The sequence below is a fragment of the Gavia stellata genome, chromosome 11 (assembly GCF_030936135.1).
Source record: "Gavia stellata isolate bGavSte3 chromosome 11, bGavSte3.hap2, whole genome shotgun sequence".
Classification (NCBI taxonomy): Eukaryota; Metazoa; Chordata; class Aves; order Gaviiformes; family Gaviidae; genus Gavia; species Gavia stellata.
The window spans coordinates 1,986,854-2,009,180 of NC_082604.1; the positions used below are offsets into that span (position 1 = coordinate 1,986,854).

The 22,327-nt window shown below is 41.9% G+C and overlaps 1 protein-coding gene across 1 annotated transcript; it reads right to left on the minus strand.

Annotated features, from left to right (window-relative positions):
• Window positions 1-402: 402 nt before the first annotated feature.
• Window positions 403-20,899, minus strand: TRA2B (transformer 2 beta homolog). The gene is made up of 8 exons (XM_059822414.1): window positions 20,827-20,899; window positions 13,606-13,739; window positions 9,301-9,463; window positions 8,241-8,429; window positions 6,796-6,911; window positions 5,534-5,617; window positions 1,217-1,279; window positions 403-484 (listed from the first exon to the last, which is right to left on the minus strand). Exons 1-8 carry the CDS (start codon window positions 20,860-20,862, stop codon window positions 403-405), a joined length of 867 nt encoding a protein of 288 aa, XP_059678397.1. The 5' UTR covers window positions 20,863-20,899.
• Window positions 20,900-22,327: the final 1,428 nt, after the last annotated feature.

The window sequence follows — 22,327 nt, forward strand, 5'->3', positions numbered from 1 at the left end:
CTCGGATGAAGTTAACCTCCTCTTCAACAAGTTATGTTGGGAAATTTAGTTTCAGTGTTAGAACGTGCAAGGCATGGGAGTTCGGCCTTGCTGTCCTAGAGGTAACCAAACCATCAGCGTACTACAAACTCCTGTTTTAACAGGGTTCCGGAGAAAGAAATGGTACCTCAGACATTTTAACAAGTGGTATTTCCCAGTTTGTTTTTTGTTTTTTTTTTTTTTTTTGCAAACTAAATATTTGCTCTGTCCTCAAGGTTGCCAGTTGCTCAATGAAACATTGAAGGGAACTGTGGTTCCAAGAAAATAACCACACTGAACTCGAATAATCTTTACGGATGCAAAACCTCAAAAGAAGTTGTTCAGGCAAAGCGGGAATTTGCTTTTGATATGGGAACTCTAAGACTACTTACGAGGTGAATAGGATCGAGATCTGGATCGAGATCTGTAGCCCCCTCGGCTGTAGTACGGGGATGGTGATCTCCTCCTGTGAAAGAGGGCAACAGAAACAATCCCTTCGTCAGAGCCTGTGGCAGCAGAGTTATGCGGATACCTCTAACCCAACCTGGTATCAAGAGCGTACTTGGGAAAGCTAGCGAGTGTATAAATAGCTGATCAACATTTCTACTGGATAACAAAGCAAAGATCTGAATTTTCTTAATACTCTTCTCATTACTGGGGCAGAGCAGTATTACTTTGGACTCATAAAAGAAACAGAAGCTCTCTGGCATTCACAATTTGACTACCTGCTCAAGGCAAGAGCATCCCAACAAGCAGTGTAAGCCAAATCACACCTTAACTTTGAATCAGAGTTATTTGTTCCGAGATGAAGAGTTGATTTGAGTAGCAGTCACTGCTACAACCACCCCACCTCCAAACCAGGCACTCCCAAGTTTTGCGCTTCCTTGTCTAGTTCCACTCATCTCCTAATCAAAAAAAATCCCCAAACATTCAGGACATTAACTTCTTGGCATAAATCACAAGTTTTTCCTGTGCAAAGCTGCACTAACCTGTCCCTGTGCTAACCTCGCCCCTGTACACACCGATGAGGGAACCTTTGAAATTAATTGCTCTACTCACTGAAGAGCTGCCAGTGCTCAGCATCCGCCCCGTTTCTTTTAATGTGTTTAAAAATATCCTAGACTTATTCATAGAATACTCAAAAAATACTATGTATATTTCCACTGTTGCCCAGATGCTGAAAGCTTTCCTCTCATACCTGTAAAACTGATCCCTGTCTTGAACAGCTCTCCATCCTCCTCCTCCGCCGCCACCACCCCCTCTGTGAATACAAAAGCAGAATGACTTTTGAAAATTTAAAAAATAGACAAAAAGTTCATTGTACAAGCAAAAAGCAACATCAAGCACAAGCAAATGATGCGAAGACAAGAACACGTTGGTTCCTACACTGGATAATGCTAAATTACCTCATTGAATTAATTTTCATGTATTCTTGGAATGAGTTGGCTAAACTCTGTGTCAAGGAGCAGTTAGAGGACTCATGTTCCAGCTAACCAATATTGTATTTTACGATGTCATACTCTCCAACGAGCAGCAAATTTAAGATTGGTACATAGCCTTTGCTTCTAAAGACCATTTCTGTTCTCTCATGCTTACCCACTCGAGGCAAGCAATTTTATTTATTTCTTTTGAAGTAGCAAAATCAATTCACTGTCCTGAGGGAAAAGTTGATTCCAAGGTTGGAGGCAGGGTAAAAACCCCACACCCTTACATTTTAACACTTCACAATCGTGTTTAAACACAGGCATTGAAGAACTGAGGTACAACTTCTACTGCCTAGAACTGAAACAATACATGGTAGTCTTTAACAACGTTAAGTGGTTGGGCTGGTACCTCCACAGGTTTAGATACAGTACAGCATTAACAGGAGGTGACTAAATCAAGTCTGGATTATGGAACAGTCACTGCCACCGAGTCTCATGGCAGCTCAAAAAGGCCGTAAATCATATGAAGGACAAAGAACCCCCAAACCACCACACCTTCAATCAGCAGGTCTCCCTTTTTTTTTTATTTTTTTTTTTTTAAAAGTCTTCTCCATTTGGTAGATAGCCAGTGTGCAAGTCGGGGGTTTTTTTAAGCTTATTCTTCAGTTTACAGATACTTTCCCAGCCAAGATGAAGCATCCCAAAACAATGAGGAAAAATTAAAGTTTTAACATGACAATTCCATCTGAAATCGTATTTCCCTTAAGGCTTCACTGCACAGAGGGCAAGGAAGGAAAAAAAGGCAAAGTAATTGTCACCAATTGATTTTCTAGGGTGGAGTACTAGTATGCAATGCTCTACTGCATCTCTAAGAATTCTAACCTTCCCTTCCTCAAGGAAGCGCTCAGGACATACACAACACTATTCTTCTCTCTCCTTCAAATGACCAATATCAGCAGGATGAGAAAGTACGTATCTAACCTAGGCAGACCACGCTATTTTTGAAGTAGCCACACACAAACCATTGTGGCTTTCACTCTTTCAGTATCTTCTGTGAAAAGACATTGTAAGGGCTCTGCAGTGAGCTTTAAAACATTAGCGTGGGGGGGTTGTGTGTTTGTTCCCCTCCCCCCTCCCTTTTTTTTAAGATAGGAAATGGAAATCACCATTGCTGGAATTGTCAATATTCTGAGTACTTCCACCCCAAAGCCCTAGTTCACAACAGACACAGGATGGGAGAGCATGTAGGAAGGTCAGAACATCGTCCAGCACATGACTGCCTCCAAGAGCTGGACCAAAGCATGGCCATGAATTCTGATATGCTACACACAGCCTAGCACACTAACTGAAGTAGTCCAGTCTTCTCACATTACTTCTTTCTAGTCTGCTCTTCCTCCTCTAATGCATGTACTCTTCGTTATGTTCAGTCACTATCACAGTTTGCAGCTATTCTCACTAGCATGCACCCAGAACTGACGTAATTACAACTTCTGATAACATTTTACAAATGTCTGAGAACAACTGTTCACTATCAGGAATGAAAAAGGTAACACTTTAAGCACTAAAGACTTAGGGTCATGCCATAACAGATTTCAAGGACAAGTAAACCCCGACTGACCCTTTATGAATGAAGAGGAACTTTGTACTATGAAGTACAAGAAGAAAGACTGATAGTGTAAAACTCTTTAACAAACACTGCACAGCTACACATCTTTTGCTGGTCCTTACACAACTTTGCCATTTTAATAGGTTTACATCAGAACCCCATACAAAAAAAAACCCGGAAAGTGGGAGAAGCAAGCTAGAAGCACCACTTAACAGACTGCTTAGCAGGTTATGTTGTAAGTCTTTTCTGTTCCCCAATGCTTTGGTGACCCACTTCAGTTAATTTACCTCCTAGATTTCAGTTCATGAAATGAGACTAGGCTACGTTAACTATACCAAGCAAGTTTTTGTACCTTGTGCTCTGAAACAAACTGGAAGTTTGGTCAAAGAGCTGCTTTTGGGTCACATCTACCTCCTATGAAAGCCTATATAGAAGTGCTGCCGAGATGAAACCCAACACGTCTTGGTTCTTGTATACCCAGTATCGACTTCAGATTTTAGCTGCTACGGTTCTCCAAAATGTTCAAACCACTGATGTTTCACGAAAATGAGTTGTTAGAGGCAGAGAAGTACCCTAACGACTGTTTCCCAGAAATGTGAGCAGAACACAGAGCCTCCTGTGTTCACTGTGATGATGAAGAGCACCTTGAGCCCCTCCCTATCCCCAGCAGCACTAAAGCACCATAGAAGCAAGGCACCTGATTTAAGTGACAACAACAAGGCAGGGAGGGAAGAAACAGACTGGAAGGAATGCCAACGGCATGGGAAGGAAAAACAGTGGCTGAAAGCAGTAGGAGGGGAAGGAGGAGATAGCTGCCCTCAGTCACTGACAATGACCACACAGCTATCAATAGAAGTATAAAGATAGTAATTTCTTCTACACGTAGAAAGCCACAGAAGAGTACACCGAAAGCTAAGATCACAGAATTTATTATTTCCTTTGTATTTGAGCTATAACGTGATAATGCAGTTTGAATTCACGTATTTCCATGAATACATGGGTGCCATCAGGAAACAATCATAAATCCACCCATTGCTGAGGCATTTAAGCTGGGCAAATCACTTAGAATCACAGAATCATAGAATTGGTTAGGTTGGAGAAGACCTTTAAGATTATCAAGTCCAACCGTAAACCTAACACTGCCCAGTCCACCACTAAACCATGTCCCTAAGTGCCTCATCCACACGTCTTTTAAAAACCTCCAGGGATGGTGACTCAACCACCTCCCTGGGCAGCCTCTTCCAATGTCCGACAACCCTTTCGGTGAAGAAGTTTTTCCTAATATCCAGTCTAAACTTCCCCTGACACAACTTGCAGCCATTTCCTCTTGTCCTATCACTTGTCACTTGGGAGAAGAGACCAGCATCCGCCCCTCTACAGCCTCCTTTCAGGTAGTTGCAGAAAGCAGTAATGTCTTCCCTGAGTCTCCTCTTCTCCAGGCTAAACAACCCCAGCTGTCTCAACTGCTCCTCATCAGACTTGTGCTCCAGACCCCTCACCAGCTTTGTCGCCCTTCTCTGGACACGCTACAGATCTTAGGAAGTACTACTATAGAATTCTGCCACTACAAGAATGTTTGGTAGTTGCAGACCAAAAAAATGAACTCTTATCTTTGTGTCCAATGTAGTGTCCCAGAAGTTGTGAGGATTTCACAGGGGACAAGTCTTGTTGACAGTCTTAATGGAAAATGCAGAAGACAATCTTGCTCTATCACCAAAATCAATTACATACTGACCATGTTTTCAACAGATTTTGTATCAACTTTACTAGCCCTCTGACAATGTATATTGCCACCTGAATATTCACCTCTTTCAGCTAACTACCATGCTGTCCAAGACAGAAGTCCAGCCTGAAGACAGACAGAAATAGGAGGTGTGAGTCCTTCAAGTAAAACACATACATCAAACCCAAGAGAGTATGTTAAAGAAAGTTTTTTTATGAAAACGTCCAATACAGAACAGGTAATGTTCCAATCCCCGATTCCTTATTTTTGGCAACATTTGAGGTGCCATAATTATTAGTAGGCATACTGGTGGCCACTGAAATTTCCCACTTTTTGCCTACTACACTACATTCAAAAATGTAAGCTGGCACTATAATGCCAACTCTAATGTTAGATCTGCGCCTGTATTTCCACCATTTCAGTGTAACAGATGAACCAACAAAAGATTCTTTTAAAATGAGAGTATAGAGAACATACTTTGTTTTTCAAAACTTAATGCGGATTAAAAAAACATAATGGACTAACTCATGTTAGACATCATGAAGTTAAACATCATGAAGTATTTCTCAGTCTGACCAGTCTGATTTGTACTGAGCAGTCATTTCGGTAAATGATTTCATAGTAAGAATCCAGAATAACAGTAAATGCAAAAATATTTTGGCATACATATGTAGGCTGAACTGCTTAACACTTATATAGGTAGAAATGTAGATGAGAAAGGACAGTCTAAAAAGCAGTCGAGTATTACAAATATTGCCTCACCTGTATGATCTGCTGTAATAGTCGCGGTCATCATACCCTCTATCATACCCTCTGTCATAGTAATCTCGTCGTCGTGAGCTGCCACTACAAGTAGTGAGAGAAATACATTTAATAAAATGTAAAACATTAATATTGTTTCCAGTGCTTTTCGGTAGGAATACAGTCAGTTAAGCATACACCATTTTAACTGGGTTATATTATTACCTTGTGTCCTCACAGCTGAAATGATTGTGAGCACTCCTACTTTCCCATCAGTGCAGATGGGAACAGAACTACTTAAATAATTGCTTTTTAAAATGCTTGAACTTTAAGACAGCTACTTTCCTCCTTGGTCTGAAACCTCTTAACCTTTTGATATCACAGGCACATGAGAAATTCCATTCTGTGACAACTCTTCATTCACTTTTAACTCTCAGAAAGCTCCTTTTGGAAGAACTTTCCCATTAAAAAAAATAACCTGCAGTCTCAACACAACATCAACTACATAACCACCAGTACCATAAGCTGAAAGTCTTGGGCAAAAAAGTGGGAAATTACTTGGGAAAACAATTTACATTCCTGGCAACTTTAAGTCAAAAGTGTGCTCTGTGCATAGGGCCACACAGCTGCTCAGTTAGTATTTGTTAATTCAAGCTTGGAAACTTGAGCTTGCAAAAGACATTAATATTTGAAGGTACACAGGACAACAACTTAAAATAATTTAGAAATTGTCAAAAAAATCTTACCGTAGACTTATTTAAATGTTTAGATAGCTCATGTCTGGGCTACATAACTAAGGAACACAGGTTTCTGCTCACTATAATGCAGGCTGAGCCTAGACCCCTCGCTGACAAGTGCTATATAAATTAACCCCTCCTATCTGAAGAGCTGGAAAGATATGCATTACTACTGATGGCTGTCCACATGTAATTTTTTTAAATTGTGAAGAGCCTCCTTTATCAGTTGAGATTTTTCGTTTTCGGAAGCTTTGCCAGTTAACCACATCAGTGTTAGCACAGCTCTTGTTAAGAAGACTTTTTCTTTAAAACCCTAATTAGGCATCAACAGTGATTTTTGTATTTTAGTTTCTAGTATTGAAACATCCACATACTGTACAGCACACAAGTCAGAAGCAAGGGAACAGCTTTCAGAACACTGCATTAATGCAAAAGCCTGATAAGCTAGGAAAAACACACAGAATCAGGTCTCTTAAGAGGGGATACAGAACACTTTTTAATCCCATCCCATACTGGTTTGGAAAAAAACCCACACAGGTAACTTACTAAGTGGGTCTTCCCATATAGATTCCAGGGGTAGGTGTGTGAGGTCTTTTTGTTATGGAGAAGTCCACCCGGATTCTTCTTCCATCCAGCTCCATTCCATTGGCACGTTCTTTTGCCTGGGCAGGGTGATCAAATACAATTAGCTCTAAGTATGAAGTTTATTACCAACGCAAGTTTCTAACCACTGCTTCAAGTATTAGGAGAAGTCCTAAAATTACTCAGTTAGGATGCACATCCAAGGCTCACTTAGGCCTTGTACTTAACACTGAACCTAAACTCTAAGACATTCTAGGTCAGCCGGATATAAGCTTCAGTAACCACTTAAAAATGTGACTTACGTTGCATAAAAAGCCTGAAAGGAAGATAATTCAACAATTGTTTCAGTACTTGTTTCTAACATGATTAAGAGGAACCTTTGAACATGCTTACGTAGGGAGACGTAACTACTCCAACACACAACATGAAGCAAAGCATTTAGAAGTTAACAGAAGAGCACTGTTACATTAAGGGTTTTTTCCCTCCAATACATCCTCAAAACCTACCATAACCTTGAATATAGTAATATCTGAGCTCTAAGTAAATCTGAAGTAAAAAACCAAAACCATTGTTTTTTTCTGCCAAGTAGCAGGACCTACATCCAAAGCTCAAACCTAACATGGAAGTCTTCCTGCCAAATTTGAAAAGACGACATTAGAGACTTTAAGTAGTGGAATTCATGGAGAATATAAGCCTAGTTACAGCTCATAAGCACACTGCTCTCCAAGGGCTGGCCCGAGTGTTGAATTCTATACCTGGCAAGTACAGAATTCCCTGTTCATTCTGTAGCACTTGTAAGCACAAATCCCGTAATTTGTTACACAGTATTGACACTGCTTCAATTTACTGAATCCCTCAGGGTTTCCCATGGACATCTGCAGGGTCAGGAAGCCAGTGTACATCTGCCAGGCCTTTTATTTTCAGAAAGGATTCCCCCTCGCACCACCTTTCAGACTGAAGCACTAGAAGTCAGCAGAACGCATGTTAGCGCTCCAACAGAGAACTCTGAAATGGCTGTCTGTTCCACTCTGCACATGCCTGTTATTAAATATAAGATCACATGTGGAATTAGGAAGGAACTCTCATCTCATAACTAAAACAGAGAGCCTGTGTTTCTATTTCCTTTTCCTTATTGGCATAGTTTGCACTATGGCTAGCCTGAAGTTTGCTTTTGTGAATCACACAGCAGCTCAGGGACCAGTATCCATGCCTCTCCACTCCCTCCTCTGGTACACAGTAGGTATCTTTTGAACTAAGACTCTGACATTTATTATGAGGTGCCAAGTATTTTTTAGGCCCTCGGTTTCCCCAGCCTATATCCTGATACACATATATATACACACCCAGAATATACATCCCAGCAACTGAGAACACAGCAAACATGCCATACATTCTGTATCCCAACCTACTTCCTTAGCATCCTCAACGTTTTCGAAGTACACAAATGCAAATCCTCTTGAACGCCGAGACTGCTGATCATACACAATGGAAACATCAGCAATTGGACCATACTTGGAGAAAACTTCTCTCAGATCTCTTTCTGTGGTGTACAGACTCAATCCAAACACACCAAGGCAACAATTTGGGTCAGGGTTTGCCTAAAGGAAGGGACAGATAGATAGGTATTAGAATAAAATTGCTTGTGAAATACCTTGTACTGCAAATACAAGTTGTGACTGTCAGAGCTTCAAGACAAAACAACAAAGATACTGCTGAGATTCAGGTTGGGTTAACTTGCTAATAGACACTATTACAATCAAACCTACAGATACACAAGCCTCCTTTCACAAAAATACTTTGCATTTCTCAGGCTACTGTATAAACTACAGTTACAGCACATAACAGGTACCATATTTAAAAAGTTTACCCTCCAAAACCAACCTGATGACTGTGGAAAGATATATACACGCACAGGGGCCTGGATGACATCTTCATTTGTGTTAGTTACCACTTTTTCCCCTCTACTTCAGCACAAACCACACTGTACTCAGCCACCTGAGCCTGTAAAGCAGCTAAAAAGCAAGCTGGTTTGCATGCTCATTTAATAAAGACACCATCAAAACAGCTTTTAATGAAATGCTTTAGTTTTCCAGGCTTTCTAATTAAAAAACCACACCAATGTTTCTCCCTTCTAATCCTACCCCCATCCTTCACTGCATACATTGCTGTATTTATTACAGCACATGTACCGACAACAGCCTGCACTGGTAGCACTTCCAAAGGCATCTGTTAAAAAAAACAAAACAGACAAACAAGACACCCCCCCCGCCCCCACCGAAAATCCTAAGCAAACTTATGGAGATTCATGGCTTACCAAAAGCCAAATGACAATTAACCTCAACAATATCTTTTAAATAGACCTGAGTGGGAAGCAGAATGTTCATCTGGAAAACCCCAATGAATTAATTCAGTGATTTCAGGATGTATTCAGAACTACGGACGAGTCATCTACTTCTGTAACAGACATACCCTGTTTCCAATATGACGTCTGCGAGTAGACATGGGTGAATGGCTGTGACTGTGTCGTCGCCGATAATCCCGACTGTAAGACCTACTTCTGGATCTCCTATGAGAGCGGGAACGAGAGCGTGATCTTGTGTAGTGTCTACGGGAACTCCTCCTTGATCTAGATCTGAGGAAGAAAAAAAAAAGAAGGTGGTACAGTGTTGGATTTGTTTGCGTTTTTTAACCCTTAAAAAATATGTCAAGATATTCACAAACAAAAAGCCCAAATAACCATTTTCTAAAAACCTGCAGTACCACACGACTCAGCTATAATGAATTTAGTCACTACTCTCAAGGACTGCGCGCTAAACCCTTACAATTAGATTACTATAGATGCTCTCAGAGCATTTCCACTGCAGAAGAGGAACCTCAACTTCCATTTTGGTCAGCTTTTAATTCCCCAATAGCTTTTAACTTTCTCTAATAAGGCTATCTTGGTTCGACACAGTATAGGCTTAGAATATTCACAGCATTTACAGTACTATTTAAGTAAAAATAGCTGGGGTGGCTCTCTTTTAAAGACTTAACAGAAAAAGGGAAGAGGAGTAAATAGCAAATATGACTTCACACAAAGCATGCATGATTGCAGAGGTGCACACTTCTGCTTATTCTAGCACTCTGAATAACACTGCTTTCAGTGACACTGAAAAGCAAATACAATTTTTACACAGTGCATAATTACAAGCACAGAAGTCTGGCAAACGCCCCTGAAACAGAGCTTAACACTGAGTGAAGAAATTACGCAGTATTAGGCTTATTTACCTTCTGGTATTTCAACAGTTGTTTAACATTAGCTGTTCATGAATGTTTACATGTTCACAATTCAAGTGTATTTAGGCAAAGGTGCAACTGCTCACTAATTTCAGCCCAGGCCTCCTCAGAACAGTTCCAGAAAATTTTTCTGACAGCACTAAGTCCATAGAGATGAGGTCCTGGAACACTTCAGTTCCTTCTACTAAGCCCTCAGCCCTCCCAACACAGACAATCTTAGCTGAAAAGCTGGGCAAGCACTTAAACCGGAATATTACGCCTGAGCTTGGCCTGCTGATGGCAGTCACCGAATAATCTGCATTCCACACAACTACAAAGAAAATCGCTGCAAGGCTAAGAAGTGCAATCAACAGCTTAATATTCAAAGGCTTTTAGCCATAAATTGTTACTCTTCAGACTCTTGTTTGTGTCTTAATTGTCCTTCCTCTAGTTTGTGGAAGCCAAGGCAGCAAGTACTGACTGAGGGACCGTAAGCTACCATTCATTGCACAGCCATGTTTCACAGTACCACCGCCATTATGCTAGCATGAATGAAGCTCTTAACCTGAACCCATTTTCACTCCTGAGCATTTAACAGCTTCTTCCACAGTCAGGATTTCTCACTAAGTGTCACAGACAGGCAAACTGCATGCTATACATTCTGTACATTACAGGCCTCCTTAAAAAATACCTTCAACCTCGTCAGAAGTGAGCCAGCTAAGTTCTGTCTTCCTCAACTTGAAATATATACACACATGCCCAGGAGAAATGACTTCAGCATGTCCCATTACAACATTTCTAACTAGGTATTTAGAAAGAATAAATTACTTTTGGCAACAGAAAGTAAAGAAAAAAAGAGGGCACTTCTCTGAGGTGGGGAAGACAGTAAAGAAAACCAGAAATAATAACAATAAGAAAAAAAAAGAAGTTCAACACATGCATACAGCCACATTTCAACTGCTGACACAGAAAAAAATAATGAAGGCAAACACAGAACTGTGTTAACAGTTATTCCAGGTAACAGAATGCACCCATCACACTGAACAAGAGCTGGACACTTCTAAACCAGGCAATCCATTATGTGAGAGAACAAGGCTTATTTTAAATAGGCACGGCTAATATTGCTGCCTTAGATGTCATACTGCCATTATTCTCCTTTGCTGCAAAGCCACCACAGCTGAAAATCCTATTCCTTTGTTAAGAATTGTTTAGACTTCACTGAGTCAGCCAAAGATAACAAGCTTGCTATGCTGCTGATGAAAACTTCAACAAAAGCAGATTTTTAAATCAAGTATATCCACACCCCAAATGATAAATACGCCAGGACACAGATTTGTTCCCAAATCAAAGTTTAATTTATAAAGTTGGTAACTCAAAAATACATTTGCAACAGAAACTACCAAGAAATATGAAAGTTCTCACAAGATTATTTCTCTGGTGAGAGCCAGAGTTAGATGACCTGCTCGTGATCACATCCAAACGTGTGACGGCACTGAAAAGAGATATAAGGATGTTGGTTCTAAATATGTGCCTTGACACAATTCTGCTGAAATCTGCTAATGAACACACTCTAACTCTGCAACACAATTCCAGTATTTCCAGCCATAGGCATTTTCAAGACAGCTGTTAAATGCTCAGGAAGCTGTGGTAGTCATAAGCGTCTAGTTTTTGTTCATCAAAAAGTAAAAAGTCAGTTGCCAGAGTATTATTCAGAGGGTGATTTCTTGTAAAAGTAAATGATATACCAGGTCTCTTGTAAAGTCTAGATCTTGTATTTGCTTCTTCCAGTATTTTATACAATTTGTGATTGCATTCCTACACAGTATTATGGTTATTCTGCAAGTGAGAAACATGGTGCTTGCTTTAAAGAGTACGGAATCCCTTGGGGTTATGGATTAAGGTGCTGAAGGACATGCTGGGCTGGGTCCTGACTTGCTTGTTATTTTAAAATTAAAAAGTTCCCCAAAGGTGTTCTGCAGTCTCCATCCTCTGAGGTTTTCAAAACCCAACTGGATAAAGCCCTGAGAAGATGGTCTGAGCCCAGAGCTGACTCTGCCTTGAGCAAGGTTTTGGACTGGACCCGTCCTGAGCTGTCCTATGAATCTCTCACTATTAGCAATTCCAGAGGTCACTCCAATTTTATACTCTATAAAGCAGTATTACTCTACCAAGTATTTATTCCTTTAATTTGACGTACTTGTTCTTGCACTACAGGGATTCCCAAGTGCATGATTTGACACTTGTGGCTGTGCCTGAAGTACACAAACAAGGCCATTCCTCTGCTGTCAAAATTTCCCAAGTATCTTCCTTCTCACAAAAACCTTTCCAACTGATCACTTTGATCTCACAAGGAGACCTGAACACAGCATCTGATAGTGTTTTCCATCATGGGTGATTGCTAATAGCACAATGTCTTCCAGAGTTGTCATCTTTCCTCCAGCCTGACACCCAAGCTTTGGCAAGCCTAATTCATTGCTTATATACATAAAAAGTATATTGTGAACAGCTCAACTGGAAAACCCACTGCTGAAACCCAGGTATTTTAACCTGAATGCTTACACTTGAGTAAAGGAACTATCAACACATTAATTTCCGTGGTCAGCACTCAAGTATCTAGGCTCTTAAGAAAATAACGTAATTCACCCATTCACAGGTTTTGTTGTCTCTCCATTAATTCTTTATTAAATATGTATCTCTTACATAACACACCTGGTAAAGCCAATGTAAAGTGGCTAGCAGTGATGTTTATAGTCCTATTTTTAGACTAGCAGCATATTTGATGTCTCAATTATGCCTGTTAACAGCTTCAAGAGGAATCCTGTCACTGCGTACAGCTTGTTTAGCAGATGAGTATAAGGATAGGTAATACAGCGCAAAAGGCATTTTCATAGTGTACATTTGCATTGCCACGTAACAAATACAGTAAGCAAGCTACTTGCTCCACAACTTCTTTTGGGAGCTTGGAAAGCCGTCTAATCTTTAAAGCTTTCCAGCCTGTTAATTTTCAAGTTAAATTAATATATATTTAAGTCAGTTGTCTGTTGAAATTCACATTTATCTCTACTGCTTCTTTTTCATGGACTATACCGTTAACTACTCCAGAAACATCATTGCTTCCAGTGAGAAAACGTAATACATTAATGTGACCTAAAATGGAAAATCTGCTGATGCACATATTTCTTTTATTTCACAGAAAAACTAAGATCTAGATTTCCTGACGCTTCATGCTCAGAAACTAGCTGTTAGAATTTCTAAGACTTAAAAGGCAGGCCACCTCCAAACTGTACCAGCAGAGACACAAGCCTAGGTAGCTGACTCCCTCTTAGAGAAAAGCTGCAAAAAGATCTAACTTGATAGTTTAGCTTTTCAAATCCTGAAACCACACATGCCCCTTTGTATTCAACATCCACAGATCACTTATCTCTGGAAACTGAACCGGGCTAAATTGGACTTCAGTTCACCTCTGACACAATCATCTGACTTGCGAAGAGGAGGAAGAGGTAAAAGAAGTAAACTCACCTGGATTCAGACCTGGATCTAGATTTTGACCTGGAACGCCTGGAATCCTCCTTAGATCGAGATCTTGCAGGGGTGTGTCTCCCCGACTTGCCAGACCCATGAGCACTTCCGCTTCTGGAAGCAGAACGGGATTCCTGCACGCAGATATTGAAAGCCTAATTTGTACACAATTTCTCGTTTACCTAAGGTCTGTAAACAAGCTCCAGTGAAATAAATGGCAAAAATTCGTATCTATGTGTCCGGGCAGTTGGCATTAGAACTGCCTAGATTTTTAAGAAGGTTTTTTTTTTTTTTCCCTGGTAGACACTTCTTTACCCTGCATATACTTTTGCTATTAAACAGATAATGCATGCATGTTTAGCAAAATATACAGGGACACATAAACAGACTAGTAATTACTTAGCGTAGTGCTTTCAGATTCCAGATTACTTCTTATCTTAACTTCATTTTTATTCCTTTTCTTCATTCTTCCGTTTCAAATTCTGACTTCTTTCATCTTCCCCACTTCACACAAATTGCTCAATATTCTACAAGTGGGACTTCTGGTCTGATAATTAGCATGCATTCACTTTCTTTTTTTTCAAATTTCAGCTTCACTTATTCCTGAGCTTCAAATAATTCTCATTTATAAAACTTGTCAAATGGCGACTTCCGCATTTTCCTTCTTCAACATTAACCTTAATAGAAAAAGAACAGGATGAAGAATATTTAAAAACTCCAGGATAAAATCTAGTGCCAAAACTGAAACTAGAAAAAAAATGTTTTGTGGACTTTTACTATATGCAGTTATATGCAGTTCAAGAATTGAATCTACCAAATGCCCTACTATTTTATAAACAGTCAATTCAGTTTAACTTAGTACTAAGAAACTGAATTCGCTATTTATGCCTATATTTAATAGCAAATGCACAGTGGATCAACTGAGTATCTACTAATGAATTCTAGCATTAGGAAACTCAAAATACTTTGCACTGTCAGCCACGTACTTAGACAAAATCAGCAAGAAGTGACTTAAGTAAGGTCCCTACTGCGGCCAGAGACGACTAACTGGTGTGCTTTTTGAATGCAGAAAGCACAATGTGGTTGGTCCTTCAATGACTTACGTTATTTTTTGGGACATTCTTGCAGTTTAGAAGGCCTAGTTTGAAGGGTTATGAGCACACTCACACCTACTCTGCCTGCACAAGTGTGATTACATATGCAGGCTTCATGCTTCCAAGTAAATCATAATTTTCCACCAACCAAAAATGCAATTCCATGCAAAACATTCAAACACTGTTCTGGAATAATACCCCAGCTACTCTATTATTTACTTGTAATCTTCTTTGGTAATGACAACCTAATTAGCATTTTCACCTTTTTGTATTTTTATCATCAGTATAATGCTTAACTTCAGTCACACGGCTTAAACCCTTGGTTTGAACACACTAGAAGGTATTATTTATTTCAAGGTATTAGAGAAAATTTAAAATTCAACAGCAGAATTCTATTTTTCCTAACACCAAACAATTCTAAATTTTGTGTCAATTCTGATCAAGAATGCTCACTAACACCACCGGAGTATCAGATTTTTCTCAAAAAATCACTTGTTTTATCTTTGTAACACCTCTTAAACCTGAACACTCTATTTAATGGGCATTCTATACTAAGCATTCAGAAATTCATTTGCTCACCCAAAACTTAATCATGCTTAAACCACTTCCATACAACTTAAACCAAAGTTTAGCTATTTACAATTGCCCACCATACAAAATGGGGGGGACGGGACACAACTTGCAGGGTAAAGCAGATTCTCAATTAATACCAAGAGCAACAGAAATAAAGCAAAGTTGATCAAGGCCATATTCTTCTCCGGCAAAATGTTTAAGGAGGTGTTCTAAACCATAGTCACCTCATATACTAACCCTGCAAAGGGCAGTGCAAATATTGAGAATTAATTTCAGTTACAAATAACAAATTTAACCTAAAGCCATGGCTACCTTGAAAAGAAAACAATCCAAGGAGATGAGTTCTGAGTTAATGTATTAATTTAGCTGTAAGAAGTCTTCAACCCTTTTAAAAAAGTTAGACAAAGCAAGATTGAAGAAGGGATAAAAACCAAAGCTAAGGCTGTTCTTCATTTAAGGAAAAACACTTCCATTCACAAAACATAACACTCTTGACGGATTCAGGCTAGACAGAAGGAGCCACGTCCAAATACAGGTGGTCTAATAGTGAAAAGGACACAAGAAACAAACAATGGGAGGGAAGCAGCAGGGACGATCTTGCCCATAAGCATACCCCATACCCTTTTTAGAGTTTTTAGAAGTCAACAAGCTTTGAAGAAATCAGTAGAGAAATGGTATTAGCACAAGCAAATGACTGAAGTCTAGCTATTTGATACATATTTTTTTTGGATGATCTTTCCTATGTTAGGTTAAGATTGATGTGGAAACTGGACACCAAGGATCCGAGAAGAAACTTAGGAAGAAAAAAAACTTAAAACAACTGTGTATCTGCATCAGAAAACTAAACAGCTGGCTTATTTTTTCCTCTAGCTCCTTTGGACTTTACAACATTTTCCAGTTTTTAAACATCCACATTTTGTTTCCAGATCATCCTTCTTCGAAACCTCTCTCTTCAATCCACCACATTTTACAAGATTATGTCACTTTATTACTTCCAGCCTCAAAGGAATTCACTGCATCTCACCTGCTCCAGATATTACTAGGACTGGTAATAACCCATAAAATTTCAAAGTTGTTACCCTCCCCACCCCAACCCCCAGGAAATCCTCCCTACCCAAAATTTCAAACACCAGGAGCCTACAGCACTCCAGACTCAGTTTAGGCCCCATTATACTGACGCTCATTAAGGGTTCACACAAGCCACCCCCACAGTTCACTTAAATCGGAGAGTTTCTGCTATCTGGTTTTGTTGTTCTTAATACATTCTGTTTTACTATTTTTTCATCTTTCACTTTGTGAATTTTAAGTTTTTTTTAAAAAAAGTAGGCTCCTGTCATGGCATGCAGAAAAAGAGAGAAGAGGAAACAACCTTCTTTATCCTACCTATATTCAAACGCTGCGGGTAAGCAGATCAAGACTGGTGTTCACTACCAAAGAACCATTTTTTTCTAACCTTGAATTAGTGAAGCGTAGATTTTAAACCACCAGATCCCTTGATCTTTAGCAACAGTTCCTCCCCTTCATCAGGCATTACTGGAATTCAGGTGGGAGCCCTGAAGTCCAGGCTTGTGGTTTCCAAATTATTCTTTCCATACTTTAAGCATATTAAAAACAATGTGTAATACTGTAGGGATGGTATTTTTAACACCTCTAAGCACATTCATAAAGATGCATTACAGCCATCTACTCTATAAGCAGGGAATGTCACAACAGCAGGATTATTTTGCAGGGAGTAAATAGAAAAGGTTTCCACAGACAGAAGCGGCTGTAAGGTATGCAGGTGAGAACCATGTGTTCTTTGCACTTCTCAGATCCAGTTTTTTCCTCACAGGAATACAAGTTACAGATTTCAGCTTCTTAATGTAAGATACAGGCAAATAAAATCAGTGGTTTTTTAAATCCTAAATCCCTATAAACTTACATATTTCCACTTGTTTTCCTGAAGAAGGGTGCAGCCTCACATTACCAAATCTGCAGTCAGATTTATTCAAGGTGTAATTGTGCTCACTTCATATTCCTTCAACCTCTCTACTACTGAATTTAGCAATTGATCCAACAGAAAAATAACAGCTTTTGCCTCTCTCTCCCCCTGAAGCACGCGATCACCAGATCAGATCACTGCTGGGAGGGGCTGGGAATCCACTCCGAGGGAAAGCAGAACAACCCCTTCTCACAACAGTTTCCAAACTCCACCAAAAAAAGACAAGAGTGTGTTTTGAAAAATCAAGCTAACAGACGATGAGCACGGAAGCCCAGCTTCCTCCCACCACCTCTGCCACTCACGCTGTCCCTGTGGGTTCATTCAGTGCACCGAGCTGGTGGGAAACTAATCCATCAGCAGAAAAACAAACCATTTTCTGAGAGCTTAGGGTACTGAATCAGCCCACCAAGAGGTCAGATCAAGTGCTAGCTGATGAAGGAGGAACACAGGGAATGACCTATCCTTTTGGTGGCATCAAGCTATCAGATGGTTTCTAAGCTTCTCAAACTGCTTCCTTAGACCTTCTTCCACAACTTAGTAATAAAATCAGCATTTTTGAAAATAGATATATTAAGTACCTTGCAAGTAGATCTATAAATTAAGCATTTATACCATTCAAATTACTCTGATTAAAAAACCAAAAAACCTGACTACCATATTAAACAGTTTCTGATCAGACACATACCAAGTAAACACTATCAGTATTAACTAATTCACAGGATGAGACTGTTTTTTCCTTTAACTAGCCTCCTTTCCAACCCTTCCATCCCTGAATCACATGCCCTTCAGTGAGCACAATTTCAATGAAAGAAAACAAAACAGAAGTGACTCAGAAAAACGTGGCAATTTTTACAGCACACTGACAGTATTTGAAGTATATTCCAGTATTTTAAGCATTGGTAGCATTTAATAATTTATAGTCTCCTCAGTCAAAAAAAGTTTCCAGGGTTTAATCCCACTATGGAGTATAAACTGTAAAAGAGAATTTGACTGGGCATTTTTCTTCTTTTCCTTTTTTTTTCTTTTAAAACTGTGACATAAGCCAGTTTAAGTTTGTGTTGCTGCTGAAATAGCAAGTCCCATTACTTGCAAAAGCACCTGGTATTTCTTCTTCATCCCCAATGCTGACATGAGGACTCATGGCTACACAATCAAGCCAAGCCTGGAAACCAATGCAGCTGGAAACGGAATCAGAAAAAAAAATTCAGCTGATTTAATTCGCAGATCTGACTGACTATACAAACACTAGTACAAGGGAGAAAGCAGGAACACATTTTCAGAAGCACAGTTCTTGTTGGCAGCATACACTTGGAACAGCTTAACAGACAATTGTAAAGTCATATCCTAGATTATTTATCCAAACACTGTTTCTACTCCGCAGAGACTTTAGCGCTTCCAGCTTGAAAAAGTAGAAAGCCATTGACTTGGTAAAATACAAGCCTTAAGTAAGCAAAAAATATCATAAATAACACTGGCAATAGCATTAGAAAAGCCACTCCCTGACCTAGTCTGAAATAGCAGGCTTGCAGCTCTATGGTTTTATCTTTTAGTTTTACAAACATGTACATTGCATACAACTTACCTATTTATGATTCACAAAAGTTCAGACATAACTTATTTTAAGCCTTGGTGAAGACTGCCTGCACATTATTTTTCTTTTTTTTTTAAATAAAAGTACAGAAAAGATAAAATAGAAAGGCAGCTGGGACAGCAACTGCTGTGCTATCATATCCTGCACAGTTATGTTTCAAAAAGACTTTGCTATAAAGGTTTTAATATTTCCACTCATTCTGATTGAAAATACAATGCGGGTTACCCTGGCAAACTTTACTGAAGTTGGCTACCATCTTAACTTGGTTTTCAGTCTGACTTGCACAACAGCAATTAAATCAAGTTTTTAAAAAGCTAACACACAGGAATCCTCCTTGAGCAAGTAAGAAGTAATACTCCCTCACTAAAAACATACCAGTTGTAAGAGTGACATGAAGACATCAATGAAAAGATAATACTGGGGGTGGTAGGAGTCTATTCTTTAATCCCTATCTTTCAGCATTCATTTATATCTAGCATTTTTAGCTTCCTGGAGACCAAATTTTTCTAAGCTAACCTACACCTCAGAGTACAAACACTCATACTATTAAAGCTTATTATAGTGAATCTGAGTAAGAAAAGGCCATATTCAAAGACAGACACTGCAAGGCACTGCAATTTTGTGCTCAGAATTATGACACTCTTTAATTTACTTTGCCACCTCCAGTGGAAGTTTAAAATTTAAATTACTTATCACCTCCACAACTCCCTCTGATGCTGCAGTAAGTTAAAAAGTTAGACTGATGCTGAAAAAAACCACAAGAACACAGTATTGATCCCTGCGCTGCACTTGTCTGTTGCAGTAAAAATTAAAGACCTCAAAGGAAAAAAAGACTGATTTGCTAAAGAAAAACCAACTACACATAATCTGTATTGCAGATGTACATCACAACTATGAAGCTGAGCAAGTCATCTACTGCGGTATTAGTAAAATTCCCTCCAGACAGTAACATCTTGCAGCAACTATGCAGTTTAAGAGAACAATCTAATGCAGGTTTCACAAAGCAAGGATACTGCCCTAGCACTGAGCGCGTTCAGTTTGAGGCTCAACCCTTCGACTATTGCAATCATATTTAAATCAAATTAGACACCCAGCCACCTGGATGCAAGGCTGCAACTACGTCAAGAAGCAGAGTTAATATTTTACAAGCAAGCGCCAGGAGCAGCAAATCGGAGCTCAATTTAGAAAGTAATTCACCAAAAGTGAATTACAATGCAGCTTTGCAGAGAGTATAACAAAGGCTCAGACTACTACCGGCTCGGGATCTTCCTTCCCTAACCAGACGTTACCTAACAGAGCTGGGGGATGCAGGACGAAGCACCACGGCACCAGCCGACACCGCCGCAGCCCGGCTGCGAGCTCGGCGGGGCCTGAAGGGCCGTGCAGCCCCAGCGCTGCTGCGGGAGGCACGGGGGAGCGGAGCCAGCCGCCCCCTGCCCGCCGGCGCCGCGGTGGGAACTGGCAGCGGCCGCCCGGCCCCGCCACAGTCCGTGCCCCGCCACAGTCCGTGCCCCGCACCCCCTCGGGCAGCCCCACCACGCTCGGGGCAGGGACAAGGCAGCCCCACCGGGGAGAGAGGCGCCGGCGGGGGCGCAGCGACAGGGCCCGGGACACGCAGCCCCGCCGCCCTCGGCCATTTTGTCCCTCTCCGGCGCGCCCGGTCACCAGCCCAAGATGGCGCCGGGCAGACTCACCATGGAGCGCGCCGGCGGGCGGGCAGCTAGAGCGTCCCCGCCGCGCGCCCCCACCGCCTTCCCGGCCGGGCCAGCCGCCATCTTCCCCCACCAAGCCCCGGCCTAGCCGGGACTCCCGCGCGGCCGCCGAGGCCTCCTCACCCGCCCCGCCACGGCGGCCCCTCCCGCGGCGGCTCCGCCACCCGCTCCGCCCAGGCCGCGGGACGGGGACACGGGGACGGCCGCGCCGCCCGGGAAGGGGCGGAGGGGGGGCCCGGCCGAGCAGCGCACTCAGGCTCCGTGTATTACCCGCTCGCCGTAGTTCTGCTCCCCGCTGTCGCTCATCGTCCCGCCGCACCGCTCCCCGCCACCGCCGCGCCGACCCGACCCGACCGTTCCCGGCGCCAGCGCTCTCCGCAGAGGAAGTGACGCGGCCCGCGCGCGCGCGCGCCGGGCCCCGCCCCCGCGCTGCCGGCCGTGAGGCGCCAAGCCCCGCCCCCTCCGCCCGGAGATGAAGCCCCGCCCCCCGCCGCCGGCCCTGAGGTGAAGCCCCGCCCTCCGCCGTGAGGTGGAGGCCGCGGCTTTTGGCGGCGGGAGGCGGCGGTCGTCCTCCCCCCTCCCCGGGCTCGGGAGCTGCTCGGTCCCGGGGGTCACAGCCTGGCGAGTGAGCCCTTCAGAGCAAGCTCCAGTGCCGGGTGGAGATGGTCCTGCCCGCCCGGCCGGGGGAGTCTGCGGCCAAGGCCGGGATCTCCTCTTTCCCCCCGGCCTCACCTTCCACAGGCCGCGGGTGCCGTGGAAACGGTTTAAAAAAAAAAATCACTGTGATTGCAAGGGTCTTTCCTGGGCGAGATGCCCAAGAGTTTTAAAGCATTAGTTTAGTGCAGGTCGGGATTGAAGACAAGGCTATTTCTAAAATACCCACGTGAGGGCAGCATAGCATCACGGAACAGCCATTTTTGCTCAGTCGTTGCATTGTTTCTTCATAAAACACGTACCACTGCGTCTGCGAGGAGCGGCACAAACACCTTTTTCTCCATCACAGGCACTCCGGCTGTCACTGACTATTGTCTCATTTGTTTTTATTTCACCCTGGCAAGACAAGCAGCACGAGGAAAGCACCATCATCCCCCGAAGGGCCAATGCGGCTCCGACTGTGCAGGTGTTAAACAAGGACATGCAAATGGAGTGGACGGCCATGACTTAAAATACACCCTTTCAGTTTAAGCAAAATACCGACTTATTCAGCGCTCTTGAAACCACAGCACTGTGCGAGGGCTGAAGTCTGGAGACAGAAGGAGTCATCGCACCCCGTCAGCACATCCCAGTGCACTGGTTAGCCCATGTGCTGCTGCTGAAGGTTGCGATGCCCCTCCACGACTGCTCCCATAACCCTCTGACACACCAGCAGCAATTATTTCTCTTAAACACTTTTTCTGTAGAGTGAGAGTTGGGATGATGCTCTGCACACCCCTGCGTTTGTGCTGTTAAACGAGCAGCAAGGCAGAGAGCTGAACAGCTCGGTACCTCTTTTAACTGGATTTTTTTGCTGCTGAGGTTATTCCCAGCGCCATTTGCCACACAGATTTAAGAGGTGGCAGCAACATGCTCGAGCAGTAAAACTGAAAAGGCCAAACAGCAGGCTGGCAGCAAACTAAAAAGTGAAGACAGCAATTTGACTGACAGCTTTAAATGTCGGCGAGTTCTGCTGTGTGGCAAGTAACTCCGGAGCTGCAGATTTCCAGGTGATGACTCCTGAAATGCCCAGGGGGAACTCCAGCTCCCTTTCTACTAGCTTTGATGCTCACGAGAA

What these genes read in the sequence shown, in the direction of transcription:
- TRA2B (XM_059822414.1), bottom strand. Translation starts at nt 20,862, where the DNA reads ATGAGCGACAGCGGGGAGCAGAACTACGGCGAGCGG. An exon ending in TATTACAGCAGATCATACAG is followed by an intron (nt 1,280 to 5,533) that starts GTGAGGCAATAT and finishes TTGTATTCACAG; the next exon opens with AGGGGGTGGTGGCGGCGGAG. An exon ending in GACAGGGATCAGTTTTACAG is followed by an intron (nt 485 to 1,216) that starts GTATGAGAGGAA and finishes CCTCTTTCACAG; the next exon opens with GAGGAGATCACCATCCCCGT.